The sequence below is a fragment of the Mandrillus leucophaeus genome, unplaced genomic scaffold (genome assembly GCF_000951045.1).
Source record: "Mandrillus leucophaeus isolate KB7577 unplaced genomic scaffold, Mleu.le_1.0 Scaffold157, whole genome shotgun sequence".
Taxonomy (NCBI): domain Eukaryota; kingdom Metazoa; phylum Chordata; class Mammalia; order Primates; family Cercopithecidae; genus Mandrillus; species Mandrillus leucophaeus.
In genome coordinates, this window is record NW_012101554.1 from 3259946 (window position 1) to 3284871 (window position 24926).

Consider the following 24926-nt stretch of genomic DNA (forward strand, 5'->3'; position numbering starts at 1 on the left):
TAGTGGTAATATAGTATGCTTCTGTAGAGAATTTACTTTTCCAACCTCTGCAGTGTTACAGGGAGAATGGAAGTAAAAAAAAAATTCAAATCACTGATTCAAATCACTAATAATTAGTAGACACAGGAAAAGCAGTAAACCACTTTCAAGAAAGCAAAAATATTATTACATAAAACACCAACAAAAACTTAGTATACTAGCCTAAATAAAGGAAGCATACTCAAATATAAATTCATGTAAAAGTATATACTAGCACTGCATAGCTTAATTTTGAATTCCTTGATCAGAAAGAAAATATAATTAAAATAAATGATTTTTATATATATTCATTAAGTATGTTATATATTGTCTTTGTATATACAACTGTGTACTAGGAAATGTAAGAGATTAAAAAAAAACACACACACACATAGGCTCAGAAATGGTCCTTGGATGGGGCAAATGTATGATATTGCCAGAAACGTAAAAAATGTATACAATGGCCGGGCACAGTGGCTTATGCCTGTAATCCCAGCACTTTGGAAGGCTGAGGCAGGGGGTTGAGGTCAGGAGTTCAAGACAAGCCCGGGCAATGTGGCAAAACCCTGTCTCTACTAAAAATACAAAATTAGCTGGGCACAGTGGTGGGCACCTGTAATCCCAGCTACTTGGGAGGTTGAGGCAGCAGAATTGCTTGAACCTGGGAGGCATAGGTTGCAGTGAGCCGAGATCATACCATTGCACCCCGGCCCGGGCTACAGAGCGAGACTCCATCTCAAAAAAAAAAAACAACAAGGTATGTAAGTCTTATTACATGTAACCCACAAGATGATGTCACAAAATGTGGTATGCTTCTTTTCACATAATAGAAGTATTACTAAAAAGTTGTGAAGTTGAAGTGAGGTGAAATGATTTATATTTTAAAATTTATTTTATTTTTTGGAGACTGAGTCTTGCTCTGTCGCCCATGCTGGAGTACAGTGGCGCGATCTCGGCCCACTGCAAGCTCCACCTCTCGGGTTCATGCCATTCTCCTGCCTCAGCCTCCCGAGTAGCTGAGACTACAGGCGCCTACCACCAAGCCCAGCTAATTTTTTTTGTATTTTTAGTAGAGATGGGGTTTCACTGTGTTAGCCAGGATGGCCTCGATCGCCTGACCTCACGATCCACCCGCCTTGGCCTCCCAAAGTGCTGGGATTACAGGCGTGAGCCACTGTGCCCGGCCCTGTTTTAAAATTTATAATATGAATTCACTATCTCTAGGAACTCTTGAGTGAATTCTTTTGGTGACAGAAATATCACCTATATCTATCAACAAATTCAGTGTTAAATTTTACAGTTCTCTTAGTGGCTAGACTGGGTTCACCATTAAAATGACTTTAGGTTAATCAATTTAACTAGTTTTCACCTTTTTGCTTGTCGGATTATACCATCTTTCGCTCTGAAAGTGTGCCCATATTTGGGGAATTAAATGTTTTATCCACTGAAAAACAACATTATAAATTAATCTATATAACAGACAACTTCTAGGATTTGTTTTATTAAGGTAAGGATTCCTTCAAAATAAGGCATGCTACATCAGTTAGAACACTTACCTTCATTCCTTCTTCCCAACTAATCCACAGGTCCCCTCGTGTCAGGAAGCAAGCAACTGCATGCCTGGCTAGATGATGAATCCAACCCTCCTGACGAAGCTGCGTCATGATGGCATCAATCCATGGAAAGCCTGTCCGGCCTTCTGCCCATTTGGCTAAAGCCTCAGGATTTTTATCCCAAGGAATCTGAACACAGATAGGGTTTCCTTCCATTTTATCAAAGCGTGGATTATTTGTTGCTGCTGTATAGAAAAATTCACGCCATAATAGTTGCCCATAAAGGGAAAGGGGAGGGGAACTGTTCTTCTTTACCTATGGTTAAAAAGCAAAGAAGCATTATCAGAATGTTCTTTTAAAGTATTAAACAATAAGCTCCAACTTTAGAGAATACCTTTTTGTAGAGATCTGTTAGTTTGAAGTAAAACAGTCGACATGACAAACAACCAAATCGGAGATAAGGACTAAGTCCAGTAGGGCTTGCAAGCAGAGAATTTGCATTCATTCGAGGTCTTTCAAAATTTGCCACCCAAGCCTGAAAACACAGAGAGAAAATTACATTAACTAATTGTCTTTTTCATTTTAAAAGGACGCTCAGAATGGAGATTTTTTTTTTAAAAAGTTACATAGTTCTTGGAAAATAAAATCTTATCCTAGCCACAAATTACATGTTTTAATAGAAAATAAGACAGGATAAAAAAGTGAGCATTCTTTTGTTTCAGTCATCCTTGTGCAGCACATACTCATGTGAAATAAACTACCTTCAAATTTCCAACAGAAAGCTGAGAGCACCTTCAATCTCTCTCTCTTTTTTTTTTTTTAAGACAGGGTCTTGCTTTGTCACCCAGGCTGGAGTGCAGTGGCGCAATCTCGGCTCACTGCAACCTCCAGCTCCTGAGTGGATTCTCCTGCCTCAGCCTCTTGAGTAGCTGGGACTACAGGCAGGTGCCACCACGCCACGCCCGGCTAATTTTTGTATTTTTAGTAGGGATGGGATTTCACCATATTGGCCAGGCTGGTCTCAAACTCCTGACCCCAAGTGATCTGCCCACCTCAGCCTCCCAAAACTCTTGGGATTACAGACGTAAGCCACCATGCCTGGCTTTCAACCTGTCTCTTTAACACAAAGGTAAAGGTGAAATATAATTCTATCCTAGTTTCGAAATTATGGCCACTAGATACTAGCTTAGGTAGAAAGAACAGAGGAGGTAGTGCGGTAGTAGCTAAAGGGGAAATAATTAGAAGAGAAGGAGAAAGAGCATTTAAATGAGGAGATGGTAGTTAATTTTCAAACAATTAGGTTTGTGCTATTTTAACCATTTCCCTTAATCCTCCCCTTCCAACAATCTATTTGTTATTTTTAAAAGAGAGAAAAATTATTTTTTAAATGACAGTTTGGAAATATAAGCATAGCTATATAATCTACATTATCATACTTTTCTTTCCAAATGCCTTTCCAAACGAGTAAGTGCTTCAGTTTCTCCGCCTGGCCACACTGCAGAGGATAAGCCATCTGTATCGAAACCTAAAAGAAAGAAAAGAAAAAAATATAATTCTTCTGAAACTAAAGTAATTTTTATTTAACCCCAATAACTGGGAAAACAAATTACTTTGCAGAAATCTTCTGAAACTAAAGTAATTTTTATTTAACCCCAATAACTGGGAGAACAAATTACTTAGAAGAAAAATTGAGAGAGTACCATAAAAATGAACTGAGGGCCTAAATAAGCCCTCACCTACAGAGGATATAACATGGTTTGACATGGTTTCAATTTTTTAGGCTGCACATCTTAAGGTGATAACAATAGATCACATATTTATAGAACACATAAGTGATGAACAAACATATCACTTCTCAAAGGGTTCTTTTTCTTCTCCCCCTGCCCTTTCTTTCTCTCCTAATGCAAAATACTTTACATGGCAAAATTAAAAGGGGAATTTTCTGAGTAATTTCTGATTAACTTTTAAGCCTCACACTGATTACAGTTTACACTCACCTAGCTCTTCCAGTGAAGGGACTCCATATTTCTCATCATGGTCATCAGACAGAGGAGTCGTGCACTTTTCTATCACTTCTGAAGTAATTGTTTCTACTGGTATCTCCAGTGGTTCCATTTTGCTGATGAGAGTCTGGAATCTTTTGTAAGTCAGAGGCGGTTGTCCACCATTGAGTTCTATGATCCTATAACAAGAGTTAGTAAAATGTAGTTAGTATAAAAAAAGACAATAAATTTTGGCTAACAAGCTCCCAAAAGGCTTAAAAAGCAGAAAATAAAATTAATCACTGAAGTCTTTGAGGAGAATGTTAGCTTGTTATAATGACCAAGAAATGTGTTCAAAATAATTAATGAGTCCAAAAATCATTCTCTTGCGCTTCTAGACATCCTCTAGGTATCAAATATACACACTACACAAATATTAAAACCTTTAAGACACAGAATATTAAGAACTTATGAGAGGAAAAAACAAGTAAGTGGGTAAATTAGTCTAAAGGTAATTACAAAAAGTTAATACACAGAGACATATGAAAAACATGTTATGGCCCAGCTCAAAGAATGTCAATCATCAATAAAAACTAAACCAGGTTGATAATTATATGAAAGAGTAATCAGCAGGTCTCATTTAGGAAAAATAAATTGTATTGTATATATGTCAGTTTACAACACATTATGGGATACATGTAGGCAGTAAAATGGTTACTATAGTGAAGCAGATTAACATATTTATAATCTCATATAGTTACTTTTTTGTATGTGTGACAAAAGCAGCTAAAATCTTATTTGATAAAAATTCCAAATAAAAGACAATTTTATTAACTAAAATCCTTACTCTGTACACTAGACCTCTAGCGTTGTTCATCTTACATAACTTCTACTTTGTATTCTTGGACCTACATTCCTGATAGGGTTTGGCTGTGCCCCCACCAAAATCTCATCTTGAATTGTAAAGCCCACAATTCCCACATGTCATGGGAGGGACTCTGTGGGAGGTAACTGAATCATGGGAGCAGGTCTTTCCCATGCTGTTCTCATGATAGTGAGTAAGTCTCACAAGATCTGATAGTATTTAAAAGGGGGAGTTTCCCTGCACAAGTTCCCACCTTGCCTGCTGCCATCCATGTAAGACATGACTTGCTCCTCCTTGCCTTCCACCATGATTGTGAGGCCTTCCAAGCCATGTGGAACTGTAAGTCCATTAAACCTCTTTCTTTTGTAAATTGCCCAGTCTAGGGTATGTCTTTATCAGCAGTGTGAAAACGGACTAATACAATTACCCTATTTCCTTCAGCAAATTTTATAAATTTGGATTCTATATTACTGGGGTAACAATTACTTCCTATTTTCTATTGTACTCACGCCTTCATTAGAGATGTTAGCATATGTATCTATGTCACATACTTAGAACACATAAGCCCCGAAATTTCAAGTTATTTAAATTTAAGTATCTTTTTATTTACTTCTGATCACTAATTACCTCAATCAAGTATTAATTTAAAAAAATAACTAGCTTTGCCAATGGTAGTTTAGATTAAGTTTAGACACTATTTTGGAATAACTACTCTTTTTCACTATGGCCATTTGCTTAGCATTTGCCCTTAATAAAAAATGACAAATGAAATCTAACTTCATCATTATACAGATGTGAAAACAGGCCTACCAGGAGAGTTAAGTAAACTAGTCAAGGTCACATAACTGATAAATGGCAAATCAAGGTTGTCTAGTGTATTTTAGGATATTTTTCATTATATAATACACAGTGATGTATCAACTACAGATACATACAGAAAGTAATACAGAAAGCAATCACCATAAAAAGATATCCTGTTTAAGTAAATTTTGCTTTTGTGTATTTTGAATTTATTCATAGGGTTGCAATGAATTTTGCTGAATGTAATGACACTACAATAATACTACTGAGGACATTGTTAATTACACAACAGTAGCAAAATGAGAATCTTAGGACAAAACATTTTCTATATGTTACATTTTAATATGATAGATTACATATAGTAAATATTCACATTCAATCCAATAAACACTTAATTTTTCTTTTTTGAGATGGAGTCTTGCTCTGTTGCCCAGGCTGGAATGCAGTGGCACTATCTTGGCTCACTGCAACCTCTGCTTCCTGGGTTCAAGTGATTCTCCTACCTCAGCCTCCCAAATAGCTGGGATTACAGGCACCCGCCACTACGTCCAGCTAATTTTTGTATTTTTAGTAGAGATGGGGTTTCACCATTTTGGCCAGGCTGGTCTTGAACTCCTGACCTCGTGATCCACCTGCCTCAGCCTCCCAAAGTGCTAGGATTATAGGCGTGAGTTATCACGCCTGGCCTAAACACTTAATTTTATGCATAACACTGAGTCTCCCACCTAGAAGCAACTGTTTTTATCCTGTTTTGCCCCCTCCTTGCTATGAGCTCCCTAAAGTTAAGCAAATTGGTGAGCTCTAAGGCAAGATTATTATCAAAAGATACATGAATTCTAGCTTAGCATCAAGTAAGACCTTTGTCTGAATCAAATCATGATTTTCTGATACATTTAAAATGTGAAATCAAATCAACTAGTTTGTCATGTTACAGAATTTGTTTTACTAACTTGATAAAATATATAAATTACTAAAAAAGTAAAATGATTTAAAAGGTAAATAAATTATAAGATTTCAGTACTTAAAAGGACAATGGTATGCCAAAAGTTTAAAAAGTTAACAAGTTTTATAGACCTCTAAGACTCATAGCATACAATACTCCCTAAATTTAAGTTCGACCACAGAATTTCTGTGGGACAAAGCATCACCAAGGACTGGTGTCTGAAGAAATATACTTTGAGAAATATTCTATTATGCTATTGTTCAGAGGACTACAGCTATGCAATGTTATATTACATCCAATTTGTATCTGGACTTAAAATCCAGATAGACAAGATAGATATACATGAAATAAGATAACATTAAACAAGCATACAAAATATGTCAAGGCAATTTATAACTATGTATAACTATAAAATTGATAATGCTAAGAGCCCAGAAAGGCAAGACCACAGGAGGCTGAGTTAATAGTAGTCAAGGAAAATTCTGTAACAGTCTTAATCCATAATAGTTTTGAAATAGAAATGCTGAGACCTGTCATTAGGTCAATAGCGGCTAAATAAAATGCTAAGGATTTGACATATGTTCACTTAATTCTCCCAAAACTCTATGAAGTACACGCTATCATTTCTACTTCATAAACCTCAGTTAAAAACTTATCTATGTAGTTAATATCACTGAACTATATACTTAAAAATGGTTAAGATGGTAAATATTATGTTACATGCATTTTCTCACAGTAAAAAAAAAAAAAAAAAAAAAAGAACTCACTTGTCTAGGTCATACAATGTATGTGAAATTCTTACAATGACTTCTACTCCAGCTTCAGTTGCCAGTTTCTTAATAGCTGCATCTCGTTCCTTTCCAAAGGGCTCAGAATCATACTCAATTGAAAGTTTAGTAATGTTCCATTCCTAAAGTAACAGAAGGGGGAACAATGTACACCAATTTTAATAGTTATTTTTTCTATCATAACAAAAAGTGAAAAAGCTGAAAATCTACATATCAAATGATTATACATAAATCGAACTTTGAATATGCAGGAAAAAGTAAACAATTTATCAATTAAAAAATACGTAAGTAACAAATGCATAATCCATTAGATTCCAGGCTTTATGCTAGGCAACAGACAATCTAGCAAAGCAATATGCTTAAAACCAGCTCTTACACTAAATGTGTTTGTAGAACACTTTACTTTTTCAAATTACTCATACTTACATTATTTCATTTGAGCCTCAAAACAACACTCAGAGTTTGGCACTTTGGTTAGTATTTCCATTTTGGTTTATTTTTAAAACTTAGGGATTTGCCAGAGTTCACAGAGAGCCAGACCACCTGAATTTATGTCTGTTGAGTCTAAGACCTGATCTTTGACAAACTTTTGATAGTTGATATGGTATAAGCTGCCTGGCTGAGGTCGTGTGTGAGTGTGTGTGTGTGTGTGTGTAAATATTTTCTTTCTGATTACTAAAAAATGTTAACTGAAAAATTTGAAGATGGTAATAATAATAGCAGCTACTTATTATCAGGAGCTATATTAGTAAGTTCTGTACATCTCTTTACACTGATTTTAAATGAGGAAACTGTGACTTAAAGGAATTAGTTGATTTTTCTTAAGCATAATTTTTTTTTTTTAATTCTAAGTCTATTCTGATTTATCTCATAAAGAAAAAGTTCTACCATTGTTTAACTGCCTATATGGTAACATACTATAATTCACCAAACACCTCCTGATTAGACAAGGGCTGTTCCAATGGTGGGTTAAAAAAGACTGCTATTCTAGGCTGGGTGCGGTGGCTCAAAACTGTAATCCTAGCACTTTGGGAGGCTGAGGTGGGTGGATCACCTGAGGTCAGGAGTTCAAGACCAGTCTGGCCAACATGGTGAAACCCTATCTCTACTAAAAATAAAAACATTAGCTGGGTGTGGTGGCACATGCCTGTAATCTCCCAGCTACTGGGCAGGCTGAGGAAGTAGAATCACTTGAACCAGGAGGTGGAGGTTTCAGTGAGCTGAGATTGTGCCACTGCACTCCAACATGAGCGACAGGAGTGAGGCTCCATCTCAAAAAAAAAAAAATTGCTATTATAAACTTTACAGTATATATCTTTACCTTTATGCATACATCTTACAAATTTTAGGGTACTTATCCAATTTTTTCCTAGAAATAATCCCTTGGAAAACAACTGATGGATCAAAGATAAGCACATTCAAAATTCTGATAGGCTGTCAAATTAGGTACCCGAAAGACTGTACAAATTTACATTCCCATCAGCAGTGCACCTAAGTGCTTGATCTCCACACACTTGCCAATAATATGTATTAGCAATCATTTTTTGTTTTGCTTTTTGTTTTTTAAGACGACGTCTCACTTTGTCACTCAGGCGGAAGTGCAGTGGCATGATCTCGGCTCACTGCAACCTCCGCCTGCCAGGTTCAAGCCTGCCTCAGCCTCCTGAGTAGCTGGGATTAAAGGCACACACCACCACAACTAGCTAATTTTTATATTTTCAGTAGAGATGGCGTTTCGCTATGTTGGCCAGGCTGGTTTCAAACTCCTGATCTCCATCTACCTCGGCCTCCCAAAGTGCAGGAATTACAGGCGTGAGCCACCATGCCCAGCCAGTAATTGTTTTTAAATGTCTGCTAAACTACTAGGAAAAAAAATAGTATCTCATTAAAAATTTTTTCCGTTCTTAAAAGTCCTGAAAAGTGCACATCAAGAAATTAAGGGCTGTTGACTTTCAGGAATAAAATTTGAGCGTGTAAATAACTTTTACATTCTGCAGCATTGCTCAGATTTGTTAGTATAAACTTGCTATTTTTGAAATTTAAAAATAAAATTAAGATGAGAATAGAAAAGCATTCTATTTATTTGTTTTATAGTGAGGTAGTATAGAATAGTTTAAAAACACAGGATCTAATAAGTTAGACTTCCTAAGTTGAAAGACTGGCTCAACTACTTAGGCAAGCTGCTAAACTCTCCATGCCTGTTTCCTAGTCTATAAAATGGGTAGAATAAGTAAGGTGCAGAGACAGTGCCTGACACATAATAAACCCTATGTAAGTATATGCTACAGTAAAGTGAAAACATTAACCATATTATTGGGTTGCTAAAGAATTAAATAACATAACGCACATAAAGTGTTTAGAACAGAGCACAGTGCATAGCAAGCCCTCAATGAATGACAGCAATTCTTTTTCTTTTCTTCTTTTTTTTTTTAATGAGTTAGGGTCCCACTCTGTTGCCCAAGCTGGAATGCAATGGTGCAAATCATAGCTCATTGCAACCTCAGACTCCTGGACTTGAGCAGTTCTCCCACCTCAACCTCCCGAGTAGCAAGGACTACAGGCATGCACCACCATACCCAGCTAACTTAATTTTTTTTTTTTTTTTGTAAAGACAGGGTCTCACTATATTGCCCAAGCTAGTCTCAAAATCCTGGCCTCAAGAGATCCTCCTGCCTCAGCCTCCCAACATGCTGTGATTACAGACGAGAGCCAATGTGCCTAGTACGATTTAATACTATTTTTTGAAAAATATTATTTTAAATCTTAGGTAGTAAATACTGAGATGAGTCAATAAATAACACTTCCTGCCCCTTTTCCTTCTTGAGTTCAGTCACGTAAGCCAGGGGGCTAAAGATAAAAATATCAGCCATATTATTAGCAAAGCTGAATTGTAGAAAACTGTAGAATTCAGGACAGGTAAACTTGCTAATACTATTTCACTGCTGAATCAAACAGATTCACCTACTCAATCATAAGCAGCACCTCCCTGCAGTGTGGTCTTTCCCTATAAAACGTATTACATAGAAGAGGAGAATACAATGTGTGTTCTCTACAACTAAAAGAAAAGGAAACGTCTGAGCTAAACTAGCCCAGCTCCTTCTCCTAAACTCACCAATGAGATCATTCACTTTTCCTTCCCTGTGGATAAATTAGTGAACATCTCTCCACAAGAAAAATGAAAATCTAGGGAAGAGAAAGTTTCCTAAACATTAAATGTATTCATTAATACACTAAATATTTATTGTAATCCTAATTATATGACAGATACTACGCTAGAAGCCCCTCTCCTGGAGCTTACTGAAAATGAGTGGCAATACAGAGGTAAATTAATACATAACTTTTAGGGGAAAAAATGCTATGATAGAGAATACGGGGATGGGGTGTGAGGTGGTAAGCTAATAATCCACACTCTGCCTTCCATGACTGCACTGGTTAGACTTCAAGTAAGCTGTAAAAGCAAATATCCTTGTTTTTTCCTATCTTGGGTAGAAAGCATTCAGTGTGTCACCTTTAAGTATGATTTTGTGTTTTTTTGTAGACTTCCTTTATCAAATTGCTATTTAGCACTTGATATGGTTTGGCTGTGTCCCCACCCAAATCTCATTTTGAATTGTAGCTCCCATAATCCCCACATGTCATGGGAAGGACCCAGTGGGAGGTAACTGAATCATGGGGGTGGGTTTTGCCTGCGCTGTTCTCATGACAATGAATAAGTCTCACGAGGTCTAATGGTTTTTTAAAGGGCAGTTCCCCTACACACGCTCTCTTGCCTGCCACCATGTAAGATGTACCTTTGCTCCTCCAGGCTGTCCTCCTTAGGAGGACAGCCTGAACTCAGGAGTTTGAGACCACTCTGGGCAACATGGTGAAACCCCGTCTCCAATAAAAATACAACAATTAGACAGACATGGTGGTGGGTGCCTGTAATTCCAGCTACTCAGGGGGCTGAGGCAGGAGAATTGCTTGAACCTGAGAGGTGGAGGTTGTAATGAGCCAAGATTGCACCACCACACTCCAGCCTGGGCAACAGCGATACTCCATCTCAAAAAAAAAAAAAAAAAGAAAAAATTTATACACACACACACACACACACACACACACACACAGCCAGGTTCACGGCCAGGTGTGGTGGCTCATACCTGTAATTTCAGCATTTTGGAAAGTCAACATGGGAGGATGGCTTGAGCACAGGAGTTCGAGCTCAGCCAAGGTAACATAATGAGACTACATAGTGTCTTTACAAAAAAAACTTTCTTTAAATAAAAAATATTGCTAGATTCAATTTAGTGATTTCTGAGTCTTTGTTTATGGGGGGCACTTGGCTATACTTTTAATTTTTTCCTAAACTTTCCTTGTCAGGTTTTGGTAGCAGGATTATGCTGTTCTCATAAAATGAGTTGGGAAGTAATCTCAATCTTGTTTTCTGAAAGAGTTTAAGAAGGAACTATTTCCTTCTTAATATGTGACAAAATTCAAAATAAAGCCATCTAAGGGCTTGGAGTTTATTTATGGGAAGGTTTTTAATTATAAATTCAATTTCTTTAAGAGGTATAGGGTTATTCAGGTTTTCTTTTTCTTCTTATAAGAGTTCTAGTAAGTTATACTTTTCAAGAACTTTTTTCATTTCATCTCAGATGTATAATTTATTGGCATTATAGTGATTACGATATTCTTTACTATGCTTTTAAAGTTTGGAGAATCTCTAGTGATGTCCTCTTTCTTATTCCTGATATAGGTAACTTGTATTTTCTTTCTTTTTTGTCCTAATCAGTATTGTTAAGAGTTTATCAATTTTATTAATGTTTTCAAAGAACGAGCTTTTTGGCTTTGCTAACAGGAGACAAAAATCACATCAGCAATTTGAACATGAAACATTTACAAGAGCAACTCATTTTATTGTGCTTTGCTTTATGGCACTTCTCAGATATTGTACATTTTACAAATCAAAGGCTAATGGCAACCCTGCACTAAGCAAGTCTATTGGTGTCATTTTCCCAACAGCATGTGCTCACCTGTGTCTCTGTGACACGTTTTATCAATTCTCACAGTATTTCAAACTTTTTCATTATTACATCTGCTATGATGACCTGTGATCTCTTCTCTTTTTTTTTTAAGAGATGTGGTTTCACTGTATCACCCAGGCCGGTCTTGAACTTCTGGCCTCAAGTGATCCTCCCATTTCAGCCTCCTGAGTAGCTGGCACTACAGGTACCACAGCCACTACACTCAGCTTTTATCAGAGATCTCTGATGTTACTATTGTAATTGTTTTGGGGTACCATGAACTGCACCCATAAAAGAAGGTGAACTTAATTGATAAATGTAGCGTGGTCTGTCTGCTCCAATCGGCCTCTCCCCCATCTCTCTCTCCCTTTCCTCAGGTCCTTATTCCCTGAGACATAGCAATATTGAAATTAGGCCAATTAGTAACCCTACAGGGGCCTCTAAGTGTTCAAGTGAAACAAAGAGTCACACATCTCTCACTTTCAACCAAAAGCTAGAAATAAGCTTAGTGAGGATGGCATGTTGAAAGCTGAGACAGGCCAGGCTGGGCACGGTGGCTCACGCCTGTAATCCTAGCACTTTGGGAGGCTGAGGCGGGCGGATCACGAGGTCAGGAGTTCAGACCAGCCTGGCCAACATGGTAAAACCCCATCTCTACTAAAACAAACAAACAAAAAAAACGGGCATGGTGGCGTGTGCCTGTAATCCCAACCTGGGATTACAGGTTGCAGTGAGCCAAGATAGAGCCACTGAACTCCAGCTTGGGCAACAGGGCGAGACTCTGTCTCAAACAAACAAAAAAACAAGAAAGAAAGCTGAGACAGGCCAAAAGCTAGGCCATTTGCACCAGTTAGCCAAGATATCTACGCAAAGGTAAAGTTCTTGAAGGAAATTAAAAGTGCTACTCCAATGAACACATGAATCATAAAAAAACAAAGCAGCCTTAATGGTGATATGGAGACAACTTTAGGGATCTGGATAGAATATCAAACCAGATACAATACTCCCTTAAAGCACAGCCTAATCCAGAGAAAGGCCCTAAGTCTCTTCGATTCTGTGAAGGCTGAGAGAAGTGAGGAAGCTGCAGAAGGAAAGTTGGAAGCTAGCAGAGGTTGGTTCATAAGGTTTAAGCAAAGAAGCTGTCTCCGTAACCTAAAAGTACAAAGTGAAGCAGCAAGTGCTGGGTGGAGAAGCTATAGCAAGTTAACCAGATCTATCCAATCTAAGATAATGAATTAAGGTGGCTATACTAAACTACAGATTTTCAGTGTTGATGAAGTAGCCTTCTATTGGAAGAAGATGTCATCTAAGACTTTCACAGCTAGAGAGAAAAAGTCAATGCCAGGTCAGGCGCGGTGATTCATGCCTGTAATCCCAGCACTTTGGGAAGCTGAGGCAAGCAGATGCTTGAGGTCAGGGGTTTGAGACTAGTCTGGCCAACATGGTGAAACCCTGTCTCTACTAAAAATACAAAAATTAGCCAGGCATGGTGGGGCACACCTGCCGTCCAAGCTACTCAGGAGGCTGAGACAGGAGAATCACTTGAGCCCAGGAGGCGAAGGCTGCAGTGAGTCAAGATTGTGCCACTGCACTGCAGCGTGAGTGACAGAGGAAGACTCCGTCTCAAAAATAAAAAAAGAAGAAAAAGTCAACGCCTAACTTCAAAGCTTCAAAGGACAGGCTGACTTTTTTGTGAGGGGCTAATGTAGCTGGTGACTTTATGTTGAAGCCAATTCTCATTGCCCATTCTAAAACTCCTAGGGCCCTTGAGAATTATGCTACATCTACTCTGCCTGTGCTCTTTAAATGGAACAACAAAGCCTAGATGACAGCACATGTGTTTACAGCATGGTTTATAAATATTTTAAGCTCTCCGTTGAGACCTACTGCTCAGAAAGAAAGACTCCTTTAAAAATATCACTGCTCACAGACAACGCACTTGGTCATCCAAAAGTTCCAATGGAGATGTATTAGGGAGATTAACATTGTTTTCATTCCCACCAATATAACATCAGTTCTGCAGTCCATGGATCAAGGAGTAATTCTGACTTTCAAGTTTTATTAAGAAACACATTTTGTAAGGCTATAGCTGCCATAGACAGTGATTCTTTTGATGGTCTGAGCAAAGTAAACTGAAAACCTTTGGAAAGGATTCACCATTCTAGATGCCAATAAGAACATTTGTGATTCATGGGAGGAGGTTAAAATATCAACATTAACAGCAATTTGGAAGAAGTTGATTCCAGTCCTCATGGATGACTCTAAGGGTTTCAAGACTTCCGTGGATGAAGGAACTACAAATGTGGTAGAAATAGCAATAGAACTAAAACTAGAAGTGGAGCCTGAGGATGTGACTGAATTACTGCAATCTCATGATAAAACTTGAATGGATGAGGAGCTGCTTTCTATGGATGAGCAAGAAAGTGGTTTCCTGAAATGGAATCTCCTCCTGGTGAAGATGCTGTGAACATCAACAAAATGATAACAAAGGATTTAGGATATTGCACAAATTTAGTTGATGAAGCAGTGGCAGGGTTTGAGAGGACTGACTCCAATTTTCAAAGTTGTACTGTGGGTAAAATGCTGTCAAACAGCATTGCATGCTATAGAGAAATCTTTGGTGAAAGGAAGTCAATTGATGTGGCAAATTTCATTACTGTCTTAAGAAATTGCAATGGCCACCCCAATCATCAGCAACCACTATGCTGATGAGCCAGTAGTCATCAGCATTGAGGCAAGAACCTCCACCAGCAAAAGATTATGACTTGCTGAAGGCTTAAATGATCACTAGCATTTTTTAGCAACAAAATATCTTTAATTAAGGTGTGTATTTTTTAAGTCATAATGCTACTGTACACAGAAAAGACTACAATATAGTATAAAGAAAATTTTTATATATATGCACTGAAAAACAAAAAAATTTTGACTTGCTTTATTGTGATGTCTGCTTTATTGCAATATTTACTTTATTGTGGTGGTCTGGAACCAAACTTGTAACATCTGCCAAGTATGCCTGTATCAAGAATTGTAATTGTTAGCTACTAAAAGGTGGTCAACAGTGACAAGGAATAAAACAGGAGATAAGGCTACACTTCAGTATGGTAGGTAGTAGCCACTAGGCCACGTGTGGCTTCTGAGCACTGAAATGTGACTAGCTGGCATTAAGATGAGCTGGAAGTGTAAAATACACACAAGATTTCAAGAACTTCATATTTTTTTAAAACTCCTTTTATATAGAATATTTTAGATATACTGTGCTGAATAAATCATTAAAATTAATTTCACCTGTTTCTTTTTACTTTTTTAAAGAGGCTATTAGAAAATTTTAAATTTAACATGCTTTCTGTTGGATGGTACTGCTCTAAGATGTTCAAAAGTACCAATTGCAGAAAGCAGCTGCCACCTCTATGGGGAGGGAAAATAAGCAAGGAATGAATAAAAAACCTTAACAAAAGCTCCCTTCCACTAAGTCACTGAGATTCACGGGTCATTGGATGGAGCGTGCTGCCACAGGAACACACAACCTTCCCTGTAAAGAAACTTACCAGAGGGCAGTGACCAAAACTGTTTCATACCAATAACCTGCTGGTTGGCTGAGAAACTTCCTGGCAGGTATGGGCTAACTGGAGGTGATCTGTAGAAGCTGTCCACCAGGTGGCATAGAAACTTATCAGCGGATATAAGTAGGCTTACACAGAAATTCACCAGAGGGTGTATGTAGGCTGCAGCTGGTTCAGAAGGGCTGCTGAGGTGAATGCTACTGACCCTCCTGCATACTCATCTGCTGGCCCAGGGAAAAAAAGCACAAGTATATCAAGAAGAAAAGTTCTCTCCTGCTGTGACCTTGCAGAGCACCACCAACAATGTCTTTTGATAGAGCTTAATATCTAGCCAGCTGGCAAAGGAGAAATGTTTACAGTGTCCAGCTCCAGTATCACACAGTAGGGCAAGGTGGGTTTGGCGCTAAGAAATAATAAACTAATTAATGTATACCGATTTTCTTCATTGTTTTCTATTTCATTGATTCCCATTCCTCTTTATTTTTTGTTTTCTTTTTACTACCTACTATTGGTTTAAAGTGTTCTTTTTCTATCTTTAAGGTAGAAACTTAGTTCTTGATTTTTCCTTTTCTAATATAATATTGAAATATTGTATTAGAAAAAATATTAATTTTCCTCTAAGCACTGCTTTATCTGAATTCTGTAAATTTTGATATACAGTCTTCCCTTTATCTGCAGGAAATTGGTTCCAGGACCCCCTGTGGATACCAAAATTCATAGATGCTCAAGTACCTTATATAGAATGGTGTAGCATTAGGATATAACCTGGTGTGTCAATATATATATATATTTTGTGTTTCTTTTTTTTTTTTTTTTGAGACAGAGCCTTACTCTGTCGCGCAGACTGGAGTGCAGTGGTGCAATCTCAGCTCACTGCAACCTCCTGGGTTCAAGCGATTCTCCTGCCTCAGCCTCCTGAGTAGCTGGGATTATGGGTGTACACCACCATGACTGGCTAATTTTTGTATTTTTAGTAGAGACAGGGTTTCACCATGTTGGTCAGGCTGGTCTTGCACTACCAACCTTGTGATCTGCCAGCCTCGGCCTCCCAAAGTGTTGGGATTACAGGCGTGAGTCATCATGCCCAGCCTTTTAGAGACTTTGTTTTCTCAATTCTCTAATGGGTTCAAACAAAATAAGAGAAAAAAAAAAAAAAAACCTCTATAATTCTGTGTCATATTCAGTTTCATCTCATTGTTAATATGGGAAACAATGATCTATTGTGAGTTTTTACATCTTAACCAGAGATGGAAGTCCCTAGCTACTCTTCTTTTTTTTTTCTTTTTTTTTTGAGACAGGGTCTCGCTCTGTTGCCCAGGCTGGAGTGCAGTGGCATGAATATGGCTCACTGCAGCATTAACCTCCTGGGTTGAAGTGATCCTCCCACCTCAGCCTCCTGAGTAGCCAGGACCACAGGCATGCACCACCACACACAGCTAATTTAAAAAAATTTTTGTAGAAATGGGGTCTCAGCATGTTGTCCAGGCTTATCTCCTTGTAAGAGCAGGTTTTTATTTTAAGCAACACGTAGTTACCTTTAAATTTCAATACTTGGATTTAACAGTAAGACTGCAAATAGCACCAACATATTTTCATTTGAGTAACTGGATATTCACTTTGCAATTTTTTTTTTAGAGAGGGTCTTGCTCTGTTGTCCAGGCTGGATTAGAGTGGCATGATCTCAGCTCATTGCAGTCTCAACTTTGCAGGCTCAAGTGATCCTCCTACCTCAGCCACTGGAGTAGCTAGGAGTACAGGTGTAGGCTACCATGCCCAGCTAATTTTTAAAATTTTCTGTAGAGACAGAGTCTCACTATGTTGCCCAGGCTGGTCTCAAACTCCTAGGCTCAAGCACTTGGCAATTTTAAGCACTAATATTTGTATCTATTTTTGTGTATTACAATTACTTGTTAATCAGAAAGGAGTATGAACAACTAAATGAATATAAAGTTCTTGGCTTGGCGTGGTGGCTCACACCTGTAATCTCAGCACTTTGGGAGGCCAAAGCAGGCAGACCACTTAAGGTCAGGAGTTCGAGACCAGCCTGGCCAACATGGTGAAACTTCATCTCTACTAAAAATACAAAAATTAGCTGGGCACGGTGGCACACTCCTGTAGTCCCAGCTACTCAGGAGTCTGAGGCATGAGAATCACTTGAACCCAGGAGGTGGAGGTTGCAGTGAGCTGAGATTGTGCCACTGCACTCTAGTCTGAGTGACAAAGTGACACTTGGTTTCAAAAAACAAAAACAAAAACAAAACAAAAGAAATAGAACTCCCAAACAATTAAAAAAAAGTTCTGAAGTCATAATTAATATACTGTGAAAATAATTAAGAAATGTAAAATTTGATAGTAAAACTAAAAGTTGTAAAGCACATATGTCCTAGGAAAAGGCATTTATTTTTAAATTGACAGTAAACAGTATAATAACATAAAAATGTTAAGCTACCTCAGAAAATAATCCAAATACAAAGAAGTAAAACTCTAAAAATTTCCATCCATCCATCCATCATCCTTTCCTTCTGTTTCATAACTCTAGTCTTGGGTCTAAACTACTATTTATATACTGAAGAGTCCTAAATTTAGTCCAGACTTCTCCCTGAGCACTAGACTTGAATGCCTTCTCAACATGTACACTAAGATGCCTAAAAGGCATCCCAAATTAAACATTTATAAAATGAACTCCTTATTTTTCCCTTAAACTTGTTCCTCCATAGTCTTTGTTACTCCATTAAATGGGAATCCATCCTACCATGTGTCCAGGCTAAAAACTTAGAGTCATCCTTGACTCTCATATATCACATACAGGCAAACCTTATAGCCTCTATTTAAAAAATATATCCAAAACCCTACCACTTCTCAACACCTCTATAGCTACCCTGGTCCTGGTCATCATCATCTTATTCCTAAGTAACTGCCATGGCTTCCTAACTGATCTTTCTGCTTCTTCCTCTACAAAACTTCCAACTCCCTGTGTATTCTCCACAAACAGTCAGAGAAATTCTTTTAAATCATGAGTTAAATCATGTCACTCTTCTACTCAAAACTCTCCAATGGCATCCACTTCAGTCCGAGTAAAGGCTGAAGTTCCTAACATGATTATAGAGCCCTATGATCTGGCTTCCAGCCACCTCTCTGACGCCATTTCTTCTTTTCACTCACTGTGCCCTAGACACTGGCCTTCTTGTTGTTCCCTAAACAAATCATGCACATGTCTACTTCAAGGCCTTTGCTAACTGCTGTTTCCTCTGCCTTCCCCGCTCCTTCCCCATGTTTCAGTTAGCTTAGTGGAATTATTAATTCTCAAAATTCTGTCAGGTAACTGGATAGTTCTTTTATTGGTTTCACTTGGATCTGCTCATGAGGCTGTAATTCACTGGCAGCCTGGCTGGGGCTGGAGTGCCTAAGATAGTCAAACACACATCTCAGACTTTGATGTTGGCTGTTGTTTGGTCCAATCTCTGTATGTGGCCTCCCAAAGTTAGATATTCTACCCCAGGCTTTCTTACATGATAGATGGAGCATCCTAAGAGGGGAAAAGTAGAAGCTGAAAGGTCGCTTAAGGCCTAGGATTTAGAATTCACAATGTCTTCTTTGACACTTGGTTAAAACAAGTTATAAGGGCAAGTCAGGTTAAAGGGGGTAGGGAAATAAATGCTACCTTTTGAAGGAAAGAGCTGCAAAATATTGTGGATATGATATACCACACCCCAGATGCATGGCTCACTCCTTTCATGTTTGCTCAAATGTCACCTTATCAGTGAGGCCTTCTATGATTCTACATAAAGTAACTAACTTTCCCTCACCTTGACATTTACTATCCCACATTTTACTCTTCTCTATAGCACGCATCACCACCTGACATTGTACATTTACTTATTTGTTTACTATCTGTCTCCTTCCACTATAGTGTAAGCACCATGAAGATAGAAATTTTTTGTTTGTTTCACTACTGTATCTCCAGTACCTCGGACACAGCCTTGTATATAGCAGGCACTCAATCAGTATCTGTTGAATACATTCTATCAAGTATGTGTCATGAATTAATAAAGCAAGATCCAAAGTAACTTAAAAAAGCATAATATAAATTTTACTGTTGAAAAATGGTGGCTTTATATGTTCTTTTATTCTGTGATTTTGAACAAAACATTTTATAATGCTTCAGTGTGGCCATCTATAGACTTTAGCCATGTGTCTCTGTTTCTTAGATATAATGAGGCCGGGCACAGTGGCTCATGCCCGTAATCCCAGCACTTTGGGAGGCCAAGGCGGGTGGAGACTCCTGGATCCTGAAGCCAGGAGCTTAAGACCAGCCTGGTCAACTGGTGAAACCCTTTCTCTGCTAAGAACACAAAAATTAGCAAGGTATGGTGGTGCATGTCTATCATCTTAGCTACTTGGGTGGCTGAGACACAAGAATGGCTTGAGCCTGGAAGGCAAAGGTTGCAGTGAGCCAAGACAGCACTACCGCACTCCAGCCCGGGCAACAGAGCGAGACTCTCTCTCAAAAAAAATAAAAAAACAGAAATAATTAAAAAAAAGAAATAGATATGAGAATGTTTTTTAAAAATCTAGATATTAATTATGCACCTAGTCTCTAAAATCAATAATTTAAACTCCTTATTAGAAGTTTCTGCAGGGCCTAGAAAAAGTCACCTTATTAGCCTATATTAAGTCAAAGTTTAACTTAGAAAAAAAACTAAGTAAAAAAACGCCAGAAAAAATGATGATAGTTTATTAGATATATATGTGTTTACTTATGTGTGTATAAAAATGTTCTGACCCATTCCTGAATCTACTCCTTATAAACAGAATAAATTGAGTGAATGACACAGAAGAAAGATGCATACTAGGGGAGGTATCAGTACTGGAGCCACTGCCACAACTATCCCAATTAACTAAGGGCACTGTTACCAGGTCTAAACTAGTCTTACCTCCAATGTGGAAAACCAGATTAATTACCTATTAAAAATCCCACTACTTGCTGTACTAGAACCATATTAAGACCTGAGACACTAATTAAGTGACTCAGCTAGTTAATGACAGAAGAATCTTCTCCCTCAGAGAAACTGTGGTTCTGATGGTTAGGGTGAAGGTGGCGGATGATATGCTTTTAATTGTATATCCTTTCAGCCTTTTTTCCCTAAAAAAAAAGACACATGCATGTTGAACCTATAAGCAAAAAGTAAAAATCAAAACATTAATTCAATAAAAAAGGAATTAATTCCCTCTATGGCTCTAGATATGGTAAATAAATCTAAAAGGAAGTTTTCATAAATGGCATTTTATACAGACTACTATATGCAGCTAAAGAAAAAATCAGAATAAAATAATAAGTACTATATGTATATGTATGTGTTCATGTATTTGTATATTATGGCCCATGTGGAAACCCTCTGCCAAATTGATAAGATAGGACATCATTTAAATACAGAAGATAGTTTGGCCCAATAATGTGCTATTTTAGGCAGAAGAAATCTCAAAACAAAGAACACTCGCTGGTTTGAAAAACGTTGGTTCAAAACAAGTAAATAAGAATTTTATTATTTTAAAGTAACTAGGGTTAGGTGCTATGGCTCATGCCTGTAATCCCAATGCTTTAGGAGGTTGAGGGAGGAAGATTGTCTGAGGCTAGAAGATTGAGACTAGCCTGGGCAACACAGCAAGACTACCAAAAAAAAAAAAAAAAAAATTAGCCGAGTATGGTGGTATACAACTGCAGTCTTAGCTATTCAATTCTGTAGTCCTAGGATCACTTGAGCCCAGGAGTTTGAGGCTGCAATGAGCTACGATGGCACCACTGCACTATAAGCGGGGCAACAGAGCGAAACTCTGTCTCCCTGGCCCCAAACAAAAAAAGGCAACTCCACTTAGGATTCATTTTATTTATACCAAACAGATTTAGAGGTAGGGTTGAAACAATTATCCACATACACTCTTACACTCATGAGTTGCTGATAAATTATCATCATTGCTTCTGATATGCTTTCTTGTTAGAACTCTCCCAAATACCTAGGTTAAATTCTAAGTTGATGTATTACAGTTGTGAACACTCTTTAATGAATGTAAATTTTCACTAACATTAAATGTGTCTTTCATACAAGCAAAAAAAAAAAAAAAAAGGGCTAAGTAATGTTAATTTGATTCCCAGCACTGGGGATTGATCTTCTCATTCACAGAAAGGAGCTGTTCCCTTCTACATTAAGAAATACAAATAGAAACATTGCTATTTCAAAATCTGATGAATCAAATGCTTCAAGAAAAAGCAGATACACATTTATAAAGTCTAATAGTTGATATGGTTTGGAATCTATGTTCTCACCCAAATCTCAAGTTGAATTATAATCCCCAGTGTTGGAAGTGGGGTCTGGTGGGAGGTGATTGGATCATGGGGGCAGATTTCCCCCCTTGGTGCTCTGATTGTGAGTGAGTGCTTGCAAGATCTGTTCTTTTTTTTTTAAGTGTGGCACCTCCCCACTTCTTCTCTCTTCCTCCTGCTCTGGCCATGTGAAGTTCTCACTTCCCCTTCACCTTCCACCATGACTGTAAGTTTCCTGAGGCCTTCCCAGAAGCCACTATGCTTCCTGTACAGCCCGCAGAATCGTGAGCCAATTAAATCTCTTTTCTTTATAAATTACCCAGTCTCAGATATTTCTTTGCAGCAATGTGAGAATGGACTAATACAGTAATAAACAGGAAGAGATGAATATAAAAAGGGCAATGAGGAAACTCAGTTTCTGGTCTGGGCATTTCCATGAGCTAGTTGTATGATTTTGGGCAACTCATTTACTCTCTAGGCCTAATTTTTTTCATTTTGAAAAATGGGAAGAAATAAGACTAGGTATTTTAAACATTTTTAAAGATTTTTAAGCTCCTACTAAGTTTTTTAAAAAGCACTGCAGTGCCAGGCGCGGTGACTCACACCTGTTACCCCAGCACTTTGGGAGTTCGAGGCAGGTGGATCACCTGAGGTCAGGAGTTTGAGACCAGCCTGATCAACATGGTGAAACCCTGTCTCTACTAAAAATACAAAATTAGCCAGGCATGGTGGCATGCGCTGGCAATCCCAGCTACTCAGGAGGCTGAGGCAGAAGAATCACTTGAACCCAGGAGGCAGACGTTGCAGTGAGCCGAGATCGCACCACTGCACTCTAGCCTGGGCGATAAGAGCGAGACTCCCTCTCAAAAAAAGAAAAAAAAAAAAGCACTACACGTTCTGTATTATTGGTAAAATGTCCATTGTTACAACTCTTTGACCCAGAAAGTCTTCTAAGAATTATCTCACAAATGTACTGGCCCATGTGAGCAAAGATTCATAAATGTGGACAAGTATGTTCACTGGCATTTGTATTAACAAAAGGCCTACAGAGAAAATAATTAAACGTTCAGTAGAAAGCTAGTTTAAAAAATTATAGCCATCTACAAAATAGAATACTATGAAGTCATCTGAAAGACTGAGGAAATGATATGGAACAACTTCTATATGGTTATGTGAATAAAGCATGGCAGAGAATGGCGTGTATAGTGTGTCATTTCAACTTTTAACAAAGGGGATAGTAACACAGACACAAACACATGGATATGTGTGTGTGTGTGTGTAATATGCACACACACACAAAAATTCTTTTTTTATGCAAAAAATATTTCTAATTGGATACACAATAAACTGGAATTGGATACATAAGAAACTGGTAGTAGTTGTTGCTTCTGGGAGGGGAACTAGCAGTTCAAGGTAGAAGACAGATTGAACTTTTCATTGTAAACTATTTTCCCACTGTCTGATTTTTACCACGTGTAGCTTTTTCATTAAAGAAAAAAAAACCCACAAAAATTTTACCTGAAAATACTTATATTCTCTATACCTTAAATTAGCCAAAAAACCTTATTTACCAAATATGTAATATTCTCTGAGAAAAGATTGTTTTATGCAAATATTTTTCAAATTACCTTGAAAAGCCTGGGAAACACATCTGCTGGTTGTCCACGAATCACAAACAGACGGGAGTTTAATTTTCGTAGATTGGCATCAAGATCCTCAAGACACTGAAGCAAAAATCTAGAGAGAAGAAAATATTACTTAAATTATTAAAAATATATATTTAGAAGACATAAATTATTACAAAATCATGTTATTCTAAAAGTTGAAATGCCAACCTATCATCTTATTACCTCTTATTGATATATAAATTACTTTTTCCAAAAACCATACTAATATATATTTTTTAATTACAGCACAAATTACCTAGTATTTTAATGAAATACTGAATAAAATCACTAATTTTCATTAAATAAAAGTGACTTAGCAAAAATTTAATTTGTGAACATAAAAATATATAAAGAAGTATCAAAGCAATTAAAGAAATTGGTTTCATTATTTAAACTTGATGAAATACTTTCTACACGAAAATGGCTTTTCATATAGAAAGGAAAACTTGAAAAATCTAGAATATCTGCTACTGGGGGGAAAAAACCAGAAACATCCTATATAATGAATAAGCAAGTGAGTAAGAATATCATGGTAAAAAGGAATCTGAGGGGACAAAAAAAAAAAAAAAGAATATGAGTACTTTTCTGTAATATTGTAATCATTTAAGAGATTAAAATCATAATGCCCATTTTCAAGTTTCTAATTTATTAAAAAAGAAACTAATAATAAGTAGATGCCAAATGATGTGGTTATTAATTCTCTGAGTGTAGAAAATGCCAGATTAACTTCTAAAAATAAGAAAAGGTTTCATGGAGTTGGGGTGGAGATTATAGCTTTTTTCAATGAAGTAAGTAGTAACAAGGCTTACACATGACAGACATCTAGGAAAATTCTGCGACAGTACCAGGAGACTGCTTACTTTGCATCTTCTGTTGTGAAGAAATGGAACATTCCCCAAGAGCAAATTTAAAAGAGATATCACCCATGGAAGGTCCAATCTTATTATTTGACTCATGTTAATTTTCATCTAGATTCTGTTCTTTTCAGCTGGACATATCTTATTTCCTATTTTGCTTCTTTTATGTTCTTGATCTTAAGGTTAAGTATTTATCTGTCTTTTCCACAGGCAACATGGTCTTTCAGAATAGTGATTATGTCTTACTTGTGAAGAGGAGTGATTAAGAAGCAGGGAAATGCATATTCTAGAAGTGTACTATCTAATATGGTAACCAAAAGCCACATGTAGCCATTTAAATTTCAGTTAGTTAAATTTAAAAATCAGTTCCTTAGTCACACTTGCCACATTTCAAGTCCTCAACAGCCACATGTATCGCTGGTGGCTACCATACTGAACAGTATAGCTACAGAACATTTCCATCATTGCAGAAAGTTCTACTGGACAGATTGTTCTAAAAAGTTGCTTGGTCTAGATCATTTTGTTCTCTTTACCGATTCCAATCCCATCGTTTCACTAAATAAGTCTTGT

General features: G+C 37.5%; 1 protein-coding gene across 1 annotated transcript in view; it reads right to left on the bottom strand.

The window, feature by feature from the left end:
- CRY1 (cryptochrome circadian clock 1) overlaps positions 1–24926 on the bottom strand; it is a 103451-nt gene that overhangs the window by 6679 nt on the left and 71846 nt on the right. The window contains exons 2-7 of the mRNA XM_011975540.1: positions 23461–23569; positions 6930–7072; positions 3569–3753; positions 3008–3096; positions 1966–2106; positions 1575–1886 (exon numbers count right to left, since the gene is read on the bottom strand). Of these exons, the coding sequence (XP_011830930.1) occupies positions 1575–1886; positions 1966–2106; positions 3008–3096; positions 3569–3753; positions 6930–7072; positions 23461–23569 (979 nt within the window). The remainder of the gene's footprint in view (positions 1–1574; positions 1887–1965; positions 2107–3007; positions 3097–3568; positions 3754–6929; positions 7073–23460; positions 23570–24926) is intronic.